Source organism: Leopardus geoffroyi, chromosome A2 (assembly GCF_018350155.1).
Source record: "Leopardus geoffroyi isolate Oge1 chromosome A2, O.geoffroyi_Oge1_pat1.0, whole genome shotgun sequence".
Taxonomy (NCBI): Eukaryota; Metazoa; Chordata; class Mammalia; order Carnivora; family Felidae; genus Leopardus; species Leopardus geoffroyi.
Window position 1 is genome coordinate 127,037,907 of NC_059331.1, and position 14,433 is coordinate 127,052,339.

The window sequence follows — 14,433 nt, forward strand, 5'->3', positions numbered from 1 at the left end:
GTTCATGGGCAAGTATCAAGTCTAGCTCTCCAACATGCCTATGGAGCCTAAAAAAGATGGGAGTGTAATAGCATAGGGGAACCAAAGACTGTATGATCTACCTAAGGCCCTCAGAATCAAATGGAAAATGCAAACACAGTGTGAGCTGCATAACACTGGTCTCTGGGTTGGCTAATGGCCTACATGTCTGTAACTCCCAAATGAAAGCCTAGAACCAGAATCTTAAGCTTTTTCCAAATATAGCTGCTTCCTGCCACAAAGTCTATCTAACAGATTCTTCATAGATTCTGACTAGTACATAGTAGTTTACATATAGGCTATGGCACTCACCTGGATTTTTCCTATCACAAATTTACATGTACTGAATGGGAGTTAACTATAACATATAAATAACTGGAATGTTTTTTAAAGTCTTTTTTTCTTTTTTTTTCTTTTTATAAGATTGTAAATAATTGCTTTAGTTACATAAAAATGAAATACCATTACTGAAGTAGCATTTTACCTGTTTAAGAAATCGGTCAGATGCATTGCTGTGTTTGGCCAACACACTTGGCAGAGATGGATTTGCATATTCAAACTGAGGATTGTAGGTATAGTCAGACTTGAAAAATCTCAGTTTTTCTTTCTCCAAGTTGGTGGGCTTTATAGCAGTCAGTATACAAAATTTCTTCCCAGAAAAGTCATCTCCCTTTTCAAAACTTCTAGACAGCTGAGGCTGTGGCTTTGGCTTTGGCAGAGTGGAGAAATGGCGTCGCTTTACCTTGTTTTTGGGTTTAGGCGGCAGTACTATGCTGCTCCCTGTAACAGAGATATCATGTGTAAACTTTATAGGACTCGACACTGAACTAGTGACAAAGACACCAGGCTGCCTTTCTAGGCAGTACCAAGTACCACTGCTCATCACAGGCACTGGGGCTTTCATCTTGCGAAGATCTTTACTACGAGAAGAACTAGGAGATTTGCTGGGCTTTCTACATCTTTTGGAGTAGGTGGAGGAAGGCTGTTTTTGTGAATGATGCTTTTTCTCCTCTTTGCTCTGTAGCAGAACATTGTAACTACTGGTTCCAGTTGTGAAAATGTCCTTTAGTATCCCAGTAGATAAATGTGAAATGCTTCTTTTGCTGTCAGTGATCAATGACTCTTCTGCATTTAGAACAGACTTCTTAGCAAGTTCTTGCTCAGGCCAGTGAAGCTTTTCTGTGTTAATAAACAAAATCAAAACAAAAGAAATAACAAAGATACCAGATGAAGCAAATTGCTTATTATACAAAAAGTACTCTGAAGGTTCTGTAAACCTTATAATTTTGCAACGATCTTTAGAAAAGACATTTTAAATATTATATATATTACCAAGCTTTGGTCATGCTAGACACTGTCACTTCTATATAAGCATATATATGCTAAATTTTAAAAATTCTCAGCTTGAAGCCATTAAGATGATCAAAGTTTAATATCAATGTGAGATAATACACATAAGTAATCTGAATATTCAACTCTACCAATGACTATAATTTCACAGTAAGGATATAATTTTCAATAGTATTTCCAATATCAAAGTAAGACCCAAGGCATTTAAAAGCCAGTACAATCTTGAAATTAGATGCTGTAAATAAAGATAGCTATCAGGAAAAGAAGGACAACACTGCCTTATTTATCTCAGAAACAATTTTTAAAATTAAATAAATGATATGTGTATGTTAAAGCATGTTTTCATAATGTCACTCAATTGTTTGATTTTCTTATATCTAGGCTACAGGTTAAAAGAAAATTAAGTTTTTTTTCTTGCCAAATCTGAAAAAAACTGTAACTGTTATTACCTAGACATAAGAATATCAAATGGTAAATTAAGGAGAGGTCAGCTTTGCCTTTAGATTTCACAGCGCTTTAAAGAGGTATGAACCACCCGATATACTGACGCTCATGCTCTGCTTTAAAACTGCAACGTTGACCTGCATTGTTTCATTCCACAAATACATGGAATACTACTAACTAGGTACTACGAGAAACATACGTTATGAGAAACATATTTATAAATCTACTGTCTCTGCCTTCAACCAGCTTCCAATCTGGCTCTGAAGGCAAGGCAAGCCTATGAAGATTTGAATAGTAATACAAGACAGTATAAGTTTAAGAGCAAAAAGCAGAAAATACAGAGTTCAGAGAAGGAAGAAAGTAATGTGAAGAGAAACATGAGATTTCGGCTAGACCCTTAAGAACTTTCAGATTCAATTCTAAATTGACGAAGCGTTTGAATTTGTCTTAAATCCTACTTACCAGAACTAGATTCCAGCCCAAGTCCTATCTACAAATATGACCTCTGGCCAAGTCTGCTTATAAACCTTCCTTAAGTCTTTCAAATGACATATGATTCTCTCAATTCTCTTTTCCAAGTCTCATGGACCCTTATGCCTCTAGCCCCAACCTTTGGCTCCTACTACGGAAGCAACTTCAATGCTAGCCAACTTGAACAGCTGCCTGCCTTGCTAAGATACAATTTATTTCAATTTTTTAAAAACTTTATCCACGTACATCTGTCATTCACTCATTCAAGGTTTGACATTCAGGGATCCTTTCTACAATGAGTAGTAATACATAATAATAACAATAATGGCAGATACCATTTGTTGACACATTTATGTGAGTTTGGGATTTCACAGAAAACTATACATGTTGTATCACTTAATCCTCAGAAATGTTAAATCATTTGTTCAATGTTATATTACAATAAAGTAATAAACAGCAAAATGATTTGAGAGCGGGTGTATATAATTAGAGTTCAGGCTTGTTATTATGTATATAACATATAACGTTCATTCAATTATCAACAGCTATTCAATATTGTCAGCTATATGCACAGCACTGTACATTTTCTTTCTCTGTACAGAACATGTACAGAGACATGATAATCTGAATCACTGATGTACTAAGATAGGTACCAGAACCGTGTTTTATTCATCTCTTCCTTTCCAACATCTGGCATGGATCTGGTAGACATTGTTAGTGCACGCTGTATAAATGAATGAACGAATGAATGGCACAACCCTAAACAGGTCATCTCCAACCATTCTAGATAAACAGATATTTGTAGTTCTGGGACCATTCTACAGTTCTATGAAGCCACTGCAGAAGTGGACATATAACAGGGAAACCAGTGGTTCTCAACCAGAGGCAATTTTGCTCCCCAGGGGGTATATGGCAGTGTCTGGAGACATTTTGGTTGTCACAACAAGGGAGTGGTGCTACTGGCATCTTGTGGGTAGAGGCCAAGAATGATGCTAAATATCCTTCAATGCATCGCACAGCTTCCTACAACAAAAATATCGATCCTAAAACAGTGCTGTGGTAGAGAAACCCTGCCCTAAATGTAAGTTTTTAAAGTTTAGAAGTCATAGAGTTTAGGGTAAAGATTTGGTAAAATACCAGGTCAAAAATGGGTAATAATCCAAATACGTAAGGTAATAGTCCCTCTAGTTAACATTTTCTAGGCCAATATGTGAAATTTGAATTCTGGTGTCTTAAAGACAAAAGCAAAAATATGCAGAGGCTAACTGTCTATTCTACGCACAAGATGAGAAGTAGGAGCTAGATACAGGGTCATGTTGAAGGTTGATTACACAAAGAAGCCATTCAATAAACGGAAAAAAACAGCCAAAAATAAACAGAACAAACACAACTTTCATTACAGGCTGGTAGGTCTCAGTCCCTCAGGGGTTTCAGACTTAAATGTTGCCAACCGATAGTCCAAACTGGGCAGGCTTGGCAAATATAGGCTAAGGAACACCAGAGCACAGGCTGTAGCCCAAATGCCCATGAACAATGTCACTTTCCCTAAAAAGACATCACAAGTTTATGAGACAAGAGGTGATTAGGAAAGGAAGAATGAAATGGACACTAAAAGGAAAAGAAAAAAAGAAAAAAAACCTGCAATAAGGGTATCACAAACAGAAAATCAGGTGAGAAGTAGGCATAGCCAGGAAGGTAAAGGGAGGTAATCAGGTTCTTTTTTCTTTTGGTCTTCATAATAAAAAGGGGAGAAAGTTACATCAAATTAAAATCAGTGAATAAAACTATTCTAAATAATTCCCAATTTTGATGGCTTATTACAGGTGTGTTGAGTATATTTGTTCAAAAATGAATTCAGTTTAAAAATGCTTTCTTTGGTTCCTAAAACATAATAGCTATATGACTACAGAGCTGAACTCAGAGTTCTTTTGTTTTGTCATAAGGCATCAGTGATCACTAAATTCAGAATTTTGTGGGGGTGCCTGGGTGGCTCAGTCAGTTGAGCATCCAACTTCAGCTCAGGTCATGATCTCAAGGTTCATGAGTTCAAGCCCTGCATCCGGCTCTGTGCTGACAGCTCGGAGCCTGGAGCCTGCTTTGGATTCTGTGTCCCCTCCCCCCCACCCCTGCTTGTGCTCTCTGTTTTTCAACAATGAATAAACATTAAAAACATTTTTTTAAAATAAATTCAGAATTTTGTTCCACTTCAAACAATCTATACACTTCAGGATTCTTAACAAAAGTCCTAAACCATCTGCCAAAAACACTCAATGGGAGGTGACAGAGTGTGTAGGACAGAACCCTTTCCACCAGGAGTTGTAGCATTTCGGCTCACTTGCTAATTTTCTACCTGAGAGGATTAGCCCCAGTCCATTTTAAGCTCCATCTGCTGATGAGTAAGGTTTGGGAGTGCCAATAGTGTATTTATTTAATAAGACGCCAATCGTGCCAAATGCTGATATCCCATGAAGTTCATAAAAGTGGGGCAGGTGATCAAATAACTCATGATGAATATAAATTAAGTCCTCAGAATCACACTGATCTTATTTCAGTTGTATTAAAGTGTACTACTATGAGAGACCCTAAAGTACTGTTTTTTAATTTTAAATATTATTGCTTACTTAAAAAATGACTTTTACACATGCATAAAAACATCATAAAAGGCCAGTAAGATTTCATCTTCTCCTTCTTTTCCTGAAAAATTAAACTTTATTTTTTTTTTTCAATATATGAAGCTTATTGTCAAATTGGTTTCCATACAACACCCAGTGCTCATCCCAAAAGGTGCCCTCCTCAATACCCATCACCCACCCTCCCCTCCCTCCCACCCCACATCAACCCTCAGTTTGTTCTCAGTTTTTAAGAGTCTCTTATGCTTTGGCTCTCTTCCACTTTAACCTCTTTTTTTTTTCCTTCCCCTCCCCCATGGGTTTCTGTTAAGTTTCTCAGGATCCACATAAGAGTGAAACCATATGGTATCTGTCCTTCTCTGTATGGCTTATTTCACTTAGCATCACACTCTCCAGTTCCATCCACGTTGCTACAAAGGGCCATATTTCATTCTTTCTCATTGCCACGTAGTACTCCATTGTGTATATAAACCACAATTTCTTTATCCATTCATCAGTTGATGGACATTTAGGCTCTTTCCATAATTCGGCTATTGTTGAGAGTGCTGCTATAAACATTGGGGTACAAGTGCCCCTATGCATCAGTACCCTGTATCCCTTGGGTAAATTCCTAGCAGTGCTATTGCTGGGTCATAGGGTAGGTCTATTTTTAATGAAAAATTAAACTTGAAAAAGTTTTTAATGTTTACTTATTTTTGAGAGAGAGAGAGAGAGAGAGAGAGAGAGGGAGAAACACAGAGTGTGAGCAGGGGAGGAGCCGAGAGAGAGGGAGACAGAGAATCTGAAGCAGGCTCCAGGCTCTAAGCTGTCAGCACAGGGTCCGAGGCAGGGCTTGAACTCACAGACCGTTGAGATCATGACCTGAGCCAAAGTCAGCCACCTAACCCACTGAGCCACCCAGGCGCCCCTGAAAAATCAAACTTTTAAAAAGCATACACAGGCTTCTTTGGGGGAAGTGTACTCATTTTCCCTCAGAAAATAAGGCAATCAGTCCTACTTTCTCATATTAAAAGTCACTATGTAATGTGACATTTTAGCCATCAGCAATCTTCTTCACCAGAACTTTAGAGTAAACAAAAATAATCTGTTGCTCAAAGAAATCATTCATACCAACCTGATTACCCATATTGAGGGGGGAAAAAAAGGAAATAATAATACATTAAAATTGATACTCAGTATATTCACCTACTTGTGAATATACTGAAATTACCAACACAATGAAAGCTTAATTTGTTTCTAGAACAGGTGAAAAGGATACCAGGATTCCTGGCTTCCATCCTCAGCTCTTTCAATCACCTCTCTGTAATATTAGCCTAATCATTAAGCCCATCAGTGCCTCATGTTCCTCATCTAAAGAGAGAGGGACTCACTAAACTTTGTTTTTCATGACTGTGAAGAGGTGAGGTTTCACAGTAATTATGAGATTCCCCAGCTGAAAGGAAGATTAGATCACCAGAAACAATGGCTGGTGGAAAATACCATTCAACGAATTTTGACTCAGAAAATGGCAATTCATACAGTTCACTAGAATTTATGAAACCTAAGAATATGGGATAATCTTACATAATAAGACAATAGATTGATTACAAACAAAAGAAAAGGCAAAACAAAACAATATAGTCCCCAAACAAGATAAACACTTTATCAAGTAGTTGTTCATCACTTAAATGATATAATATCAAGAATGGGAAAAAAATGAATAAATTATGGTAACCTGTATAACAGAACACTACACTGCAATGAAAAAGCAGCTAAGCGTGCAAGCAACAATACAGTGCATCTCACAGGCAATACTGTGCAAACGAAGCCAGATCAAAAGAGTACATACAGTATAATTCCATGTTTACATAGTTCAGAAACAGGCAAATCTAATTTATGGTGTTAGAAGTCAGAATAGTGGTTACCATTGAGGGATGGGTTATAACCTAGGAAGAGGCTATCTTCTTCTGGGCAGTGGTTACATATGCACAAATTTATTGGGTTACACACTTAAGACTTGTGCACTTTACTGAATGTAAGTTACACCTTAATCTTTGTGCGGGGATGGGGAAAGAGATACAGGGAGAGAGAGAATGCCAAGCAGGCTCTCTGCTGCCAGCGCAGAGCCCGACGCAGAGCTCAAACTCACGAACTGTGAGATCATGACCTGAGCAGAGATCAAGAGTTGGACGCTCAAACAACTGAGCCACCCAGGAGCCCCACACCTTAATCTTTTAAGATATGTGAAAACATCAGTATCTTTGAAGACATACTTATTGCCCAATTTGCCTTATAACACATAATCTACTATTTTTAACATCTCTGAATTCAACAGAACCCCATATAGTTTCTCAACTGTAAGTTAAAAAAGGAGATGAAAAGGCACTGCTCATGTCATTCAGGAACTGAGAAAATTGACTTTACTTCAGGATTCCCAAAAATGTCACAATCCCAGTTAGGAGTACTTCAGTGTTACTCAACTAGTAACAATGATTCTTTATAATGTGATGCTGTTGTTCTTTGGTCCGGAATTGCGTGTTATTATTTTAGTTAGAAATATGCAGGGTATTCTATAATGCCAGAAAATGGTGGTTGTGGTAAAAGAAACCGTTTTAAAAACCATCTGAAACAACAGTGAATGTGCTAGAAAACAAAGTTCCCCATGGTTTTCCCCTTAGGATGAAGACAAAACTCCTGACCGTGGCATATGATGTCACTTACCGTCAGGTCACCCTGCCTCTCTTGCCTCCTTGCACAATGTCACCCTTACTCAGTCCACTCTAGCTTCCTTTCATTCTGTCAATCCCTCACACTCACCAGCCTCTCTTCAGACACAACACCTCTTCGTACACTGTCCCCTATGTTTGGAGAGTACTTCTTCCCATCAGATTAATTCCCACTCATCCTTTAGTTCAAATACCACTTGTTCCTGGGGCGCCTGGGTGGCGCAGTCGGTTAAGCGTCTGACTTCAGCCAGGTCACGATCTCGCGGTCTGTGAGTTCGAGCCCCGCGTCAGGCTCTGGGCTGATGGCTCAGAGCCTGGAGCCTGTTTCCGATTCTGTGTCTCCCTCTCTCTCTGCCCCTCCCCCGTTCATGCTCTGTCTCTCTGTGTCCCAAAAATAAATAAACGTTGAAAAAAAAAAATTAAAAAAAAAAAACAAAAAAAACAAATACCACTTGTTCCGGAAACCTCCCCTGGAAGGTTCTTTGAAGCACCTGTCACAGTTGTAGTTTTACATTTGTTTGTATGAAGGACTCCTCCAATACTGAAATTATAAGTCCCATTATGGCAAACATCTTGTTTGTTTTTGCTCATTCACTGACTTGCTCATGAAAGGATGGCCTGAGAGGTAGCCAGTATTTGAGAAGAAACGAAAGGATACTGGATTTGAATGCCTGAAGGTTGAGAGAAAAAAATCATACCAGGATCACATGAAAAAAATGAAACAACCAGTGATGTGGAAGACAAGTTTTAAAAAAAAAAATTTTTTTAACGTTTATTTATTTTTGAGACACAGAGAGAGAGAGCATGAACAGGGGAGGGTCAGAGAAAGAGGGAGACACAGAATCTGAAACAGGCTCCAGGCTCTGAGCTGTCAGCACAGAGCCTGACACGGGGCTCGAACCCACGGACTGCGAGATCATGACCTGAGCCGAAGTTGGACACTTAACCGACCGAGCCACCCAGGCACCCCTGTGGAAGACAAGTTTTAATGGCAGGTGCCTAATGCTGTAGGACAAACTGGAGCTACGTGCCTAAGAGTATCCATATCAGATGGCCAAACACTGGCCTTAAGAAAACTTTTGTCTCCAGTATTTTTAAACACTCACTTTTGTTAGAAAAGGAGCTTCATTTCCAGATGACTCAATCACTTCTTTTATACCATACAAAATATGGGCAGTAGGAAATCATATATTAACATACTCTTATAAGGCTTCTTACAGTTTCCTGTCACTCACTGAATGGGCTAGATGTCTTCTACTTTGAAAACAATTTTATACTCAAGTGAAATACAATCTTTCCAGGCAAAAATTATTTACAGATTTGCCTGTGATAATAGCTTAAAAAACATCTTGACTCAACTATCAGATAATGCACCACTGATGTTAAATGAGATCTTCATGTTGAACTCTGTGGCTTAAATCAACATATAGTCACTGTAATAGTGTTCTGCCTTTCCTAGTGGTTGAAAACATGGGCTTTGGAATGGAGCTTCTCCAGTTTGAATCTTGGCTGCTTATTAGTTGTGACCTTGACCAAGTGAACTTCTTTGTGCTGTAGTTTCCATTTCTGTAAATGGGATAATAATACATATTTCACAGTATTCACGTGAAGATTGAAAATGGTAATATCTATGAAGTACTAAGAACAGTGCCAACCTGTAGTAAGCAGCCTGTGTTAACTATTGGTATTGTTATTAAATTCAATATTATATTCAGCTCCTACAGAAATACTCCATGGAATAATGTAAATGGGAAAATATTTAGAATCATTAAATTTGGATTTCCAAGGTAAGTTTAACAGTAATTACTTCTATATTCTAGAATCGACATTTTAGTGGCTTTAGTACAATAAACTATCTTTAAAAAGCTGAAAGTAGGCAAAAAAAACCCTTTTCTGATTTGATTCCATTTCAAACAGCATACACAGCTTTCTTATTTTGTTCCTCCAGTCGGCAGCTCTATCAGAATGTTATATTTAATTATATAGTAATGACTAGTCATGACTAGTAAGTCAAAAGTAAGATATCATATAGAAAGCGATTCCAGAAATATTTAAGTAATTGCTTCCATCCTGAGATTAAAAACCACCAGAAGAAGATGGCTTCTTAGGTATCAATAAGTACTGAGAGGACAGCAACGGAAAAAGGGGTCATGTTTTCAGCTACATTCTCTTCATAAAGTTTCTAGTTGTCTCAGTTGGGCTTTCTGGTATGTTAGTGAAAATGTTTGCATTAGGGTTCTGGAACTATTGTTTTAACTAGTCAGGTACCATATAAAAACTATTTTGAGAGGCACCTGAGTAACTCAGTTAGTTAAGCGTCAGATTTTGGCTCAGGTCACGATCTTGCAATTTGTGAGTTCGAGCCCTGCGTTGAGCTCTGCACTGGTCGTGTGCAGCCTGCTTGGGATTCTCTCTCTCTCCCTCTCTCTCTGCCCCTTCCCCACTTGTGCACTCTCTCTCAAAATAAATAAGCTTTAAAAAAATTAAAAAAAAAAACTATTTTGAAAAATAACCCGGTCAATTATTTCTAAAGGGGCTGTAAATTTGATGCTCTACTTCTCAAATGGCTGTTTTAATTCTTACTGAACTATAGAAATTCACTGCAGAATAATCTATCTCAGGGTATGCAACACGTACAGTTGGATTGATTTTTGCCACTAAATCACAGAAAGGGAGTTGAGGCAAGAGGAATCAGTCTACTATTTCTTAAAGTATCTCTCCTCAAACTTCCAACTCTGCACAGTGAAAAGCAGGAGATCCACTTAGTTGGATCTAAGTGGTATTCTGACTGAATACCCACTTTCTAATACTAATATCATAATGGTATTCTCTCTCTACAATGATTGTTTTGCTTTGGGGAAATTATCATAATTGATATTATTTCTAAATCAGTATCTAATAACCCTCACTTTGACAAAATCAAACTGTATTTTTCTGCAAGGCAGTGATTTTCAATGGGAAAGGGGGGGGGTAATTTTGCCCTCCAGGGAACACTTGACAATGTCTGGTGGCATTTTTGGTTGTCACAACTGGGTGTGTGGGCGAGGGAGGGTATCTAGTACCTGCTCCCAAAAAGAAGGTATGGTATTTTTAAGTAACTTTCAAATTTTTCACTGTATTTTAAGGTGAAAAAATAGTATCTGCATCAAATTACATTTAAAAAACTAATATCAATTTAAGTTGCTTCCTGTCAACACAAATAACAATGAGATAAAGTACAAAATCAGCTCCATATTTTATAACATGAATCATGAAATAAAACAGCATAAAATTAAGACCACAAGTATTTTCACTGGAAAAGAATTCAGTTTTAGAATTTAAAAACTAGTCTAAACTCTAAAACTTTAGAATTTAAAAATAGTCTGTTTGGTACTGCAGTGCCTGAAACTAAAAAATTCTGGCCTTGACACTAGTTTGCAGATTAAGCATTTCCCTTTACTGTTGTTCGTCATGATACTGGACTACCAAAAACCCCGTCTGGCAGAAATGTTACAGAGAATTAAAGGCAGAATAATGTCCTAGGGAACTCTTCTAATACGTAAGCTAATATTTAAATGATTAACATCAATACCTATTTTTTAAATAATATAAAAGGCAAGTAAATTTTCTGACCTGGGGTCTGAACACCCATTTCTTCTGCTTAGAATCATACATACCATAAAGTGACCTATTAATAGTATTAACCCAAAACGTTCTGACTTAAAAATAAAAGCACAGGGGAAAAAAAAAAAAACCAACAACAGAGAGAAATAAACACTGTATAAATACTCATATACTGGAATGTGTTCTTTTGCTTAGCTCTGATTTTTCTGAACGTTCTAGAAAATTAGACGCCAGTACACTATAATGCCTAACTACATAGCTAATATGCTTTGAAATGGCTTATTTACAGCGCACATTTGTAGGATGAGTAATCTGTCGATTATGATTCACTTCCCTAGATTCCATGGCACGTGCTTACTGATAATAAGCGACAAAAGGAAAAGGGACCGTTTTTCTGTCTTCCCTCCGCGAATTTTCCTGAGCACCTCCTGCGCGCCACGCACTTGTTCCGGGCGCCGGGTTGAGCGCCCCGGCCGCGCGCGGAGCCCACTCAAGCCGTTTCCTCGGCCTCCGGGGCGACTGGGGCCCCGAGTCGTCTCACACCCGTCGCCAGGAGCCGGGAGGACACTGTCCGCCACCGCCAGCCCAGGGGCCAGCCCTTCCGGGCACTCACCCGTCACGCGAATGGACTCCAGCATCGTCCCGCCGAGGCCGCGGGCGGCTGGCTGGCTCCAGGGGCGCGGGGGGCGAGGGCCGGCGAGAACCGGCCGGGCTGCCTCTAGCCTCGGGCCGGGACCTCAGAGGAGGGGTCGCGGCGGCAGGCTGCTCTCCGCGTCCTGGGGCAGGATAAAGCGGACAAGGACCGACGAAGACGTGCGCACCAGGCGGTGAGAAGCGCTCCCTGCAGACCGCAGGTGCTGGAAGGTACACACAGCGGCTCTACAAGGGGCAGCTGCGCTAAGAACCCACCGCCGTGACGTTGCCGCTCCCCCGTTGCTAGGAAACGCTCCGCGCCGCGGCGTACGCTGCGCTTCACAGAGCTTGCCCGCCACTTGGGGCGCTGGCGCAGCGGCGGCCGAGTTCGCAGGAAGAAAGAGGAGGGAAGGAAACTACAACGCCCGGCGAGCACTGCGCAGGCCCGTGGCCCCGGAGATTTGTGGGCTAAGCCCCAGGACAGACTTGGTTCTTAGGCTGCTGGTGTACGTGCATTTTGTCTGATTATTCTTGTAGAGAAGACGTTTGTGCCTTGTTCAAGAGGGCTTAATGCTGCGGTAGCTTCACAACTGAGAGGCGGTGTAATATGACAGCCCAGCTGTGTATTGCAAAGCCAGTCTTCTCCGCCCTTTTAGTTAAAAGGTTCGGAAAAGCTAAAACAACTTTAGATTGAACGGTGTTCAGTATTTGTGGAAGCTCAAATACATTTCCAAGTTGAATATCCCAGAATAATGTCCTTAATACTAAAAATACAAATTTTAATTTATGATTGTGCAATTAATACGGCTGGATGTTGTCCTTCGCTTTGTTATTCCTTGGGAAATGTAGAGAGTATACCATTCAACATTTTTTGAGAGCCTGATGTGTGCAAGGTTCTGAGGCAGGCCTGGAGGACATAAGGTAAATGACATAGGTCTCACAGAGCTTACAGTCTAGGAGGAGCTCACAGGATAATGTTGGCACTTTCAAATTTCTGAGCCACATTTTCTCTTCACCCTTTCTCAAGGTTGAGACAGGACACAAGTAGCTGACATGTGTTTTCAAACCCAGGAACAAAAGAAAAGTTATGTTACCATCATAATCTAGAAATAAAAGAGAGGGTGTGAGAATTTGTGTCTTTTTTAGCAATTAGGAGTGAACAGTGGACATTTGAACTATCACAAGTAGTAGATAACCACACATTATATTGTCTGAAAATCCTGTGAATACTATCTTCAAAATATATCTGGAATCCGTCATTTCTCATTATAACCCCTGCCACCATTCTGGTTTAAGCCACCACCATCTCTTGTTGGATTATAGCCATAACTATAAATGATCTCGGTTATTTCCACCCTTGCCCTCTTCAGTGGCCAGTGTGGTCCTGTTAAAGAGTCAGATGTCACCACTCTGTGCAAAACACTTCAATGGCTTCCTTTCTTTCCTACGAGGTCCTTTATGACCTAGCCTTCTGTCATCTCTTTGATCTCATGTCCCACCACACTCCGCCTTGGTCTTGTCCAGACACGCTGACCTCCTTGATATTTCTCAACTATGCCAAACACTCTTTCACCTCAAGACTTATGTAACTTGGGATTTCCTCTGCCTGGAATGCTCTTTCCCCAAGCAGCCAAAGGACTAGCTCCTTCACCTCCTTCAGGGCTTAATCCAAATGTCACTTCTCGGTGAGGCCTTTCCTGCCACTCAATTTAAAATCCCACTTCCTTCTCAGATTTTCTTCTGTACTTCTCTGCTATATTTTTTCCCTTTAGTACCAAACACTAACTTATTGCATAGTTTGCTGATTTATCTCCATTGTCTGTCTCCACCCCTAGAATAAAATTTCCATAAATACAGTGATTTTTGCTACCTCACTGCTATATTCCTGGCATCTAGAATAGTACCTGGTACACAATAGATACTCAATAAATATCTGTGAATCAATGAATAAGTAGATAATAGAAAGTATGTATTTTCAATGATAACTCAAAGAAAATAGAATGATATAAAACAGGCATCTGGATAAAGAATACATTTTCAGGGGTGCCTGGATGGGTCAGTTGGTTAAGTGACTGACTCTTGATTTTGGCTCAGGTCAAGATTTCACAGGTTGTTAGACCAAGCCCCACATTGGGTTCTATGCTGACAGTGCAGAGCCTATTTGGGATTCTTTCTCTCCCTCTCTCTGTGCCTCTACCCCCCACCCCCCGCCCTCAAAAATAACTAAACATTAAAAAAAAAAAAGAATTAATCTTCAGTTTAAAGCACTTGAAACAGTTTTGAGCAATGACTCCTTGCATTCACAAGGGCAGTTATTCTTTCAACATATGTCCCAAGGAAAAAGCCTATAAATGAACCTTAAAAACCTGAATTCCCTATGTACCTAAAACTCTGACAGATGCTTTTCAAGTTTGCTATAAAATGTATCTATTAAAGTCACTGCAATTTAAGAACTAATTTCTCAGAAACCTAAAGACTCCTAAAAGACGTTTCCAAGTCACATATTCAGCATCTACGTAAAGAATTTACTCTGAATGCTTTTACTAAAGCATGCTTAATCATATTGTCCATATCCATTA

The 14,433-nt window shown here is 39.5% G+C and overlaps 1 protein-coding gene across 4 annotated transcripts in view; it reads right to left on the reverse strand.

Annotated features, from left to right (window-relative positions):
• The window catches only part of KIAA0895 (KIAA0895 ortholog), a 75,671-nt gene that overhangs the window by 47,476 nt on the left and 13,762 nt on the right, over positions 1-14,433 (reverse strand). Inside the window, exons 1-2 of one of the 4 annotated variants that reach the window (XM_045495313.1) lie at positions 11,835-12,897; positions 503-1,197 (exon numbers count right to left, since the gene is read on the reverse strand). In XM_045495313.1, the coding sequence (XP_045351269.1) occupies positions 503-1,197; positions 11,835-11,859 (720 nt within the window). In that variant the 5' untranslated portion in view covers positions 11,860-12,897. Of the gene's footprint in view, positions 1-502; positions 1,198-11,834; positions 12,898-14,433 lie in introns of those variants that run through there. The other 3 variants (XM_045495315.1, XM_045495314.1, XM_045495318.1) reach the window with 3 other exon arrangements.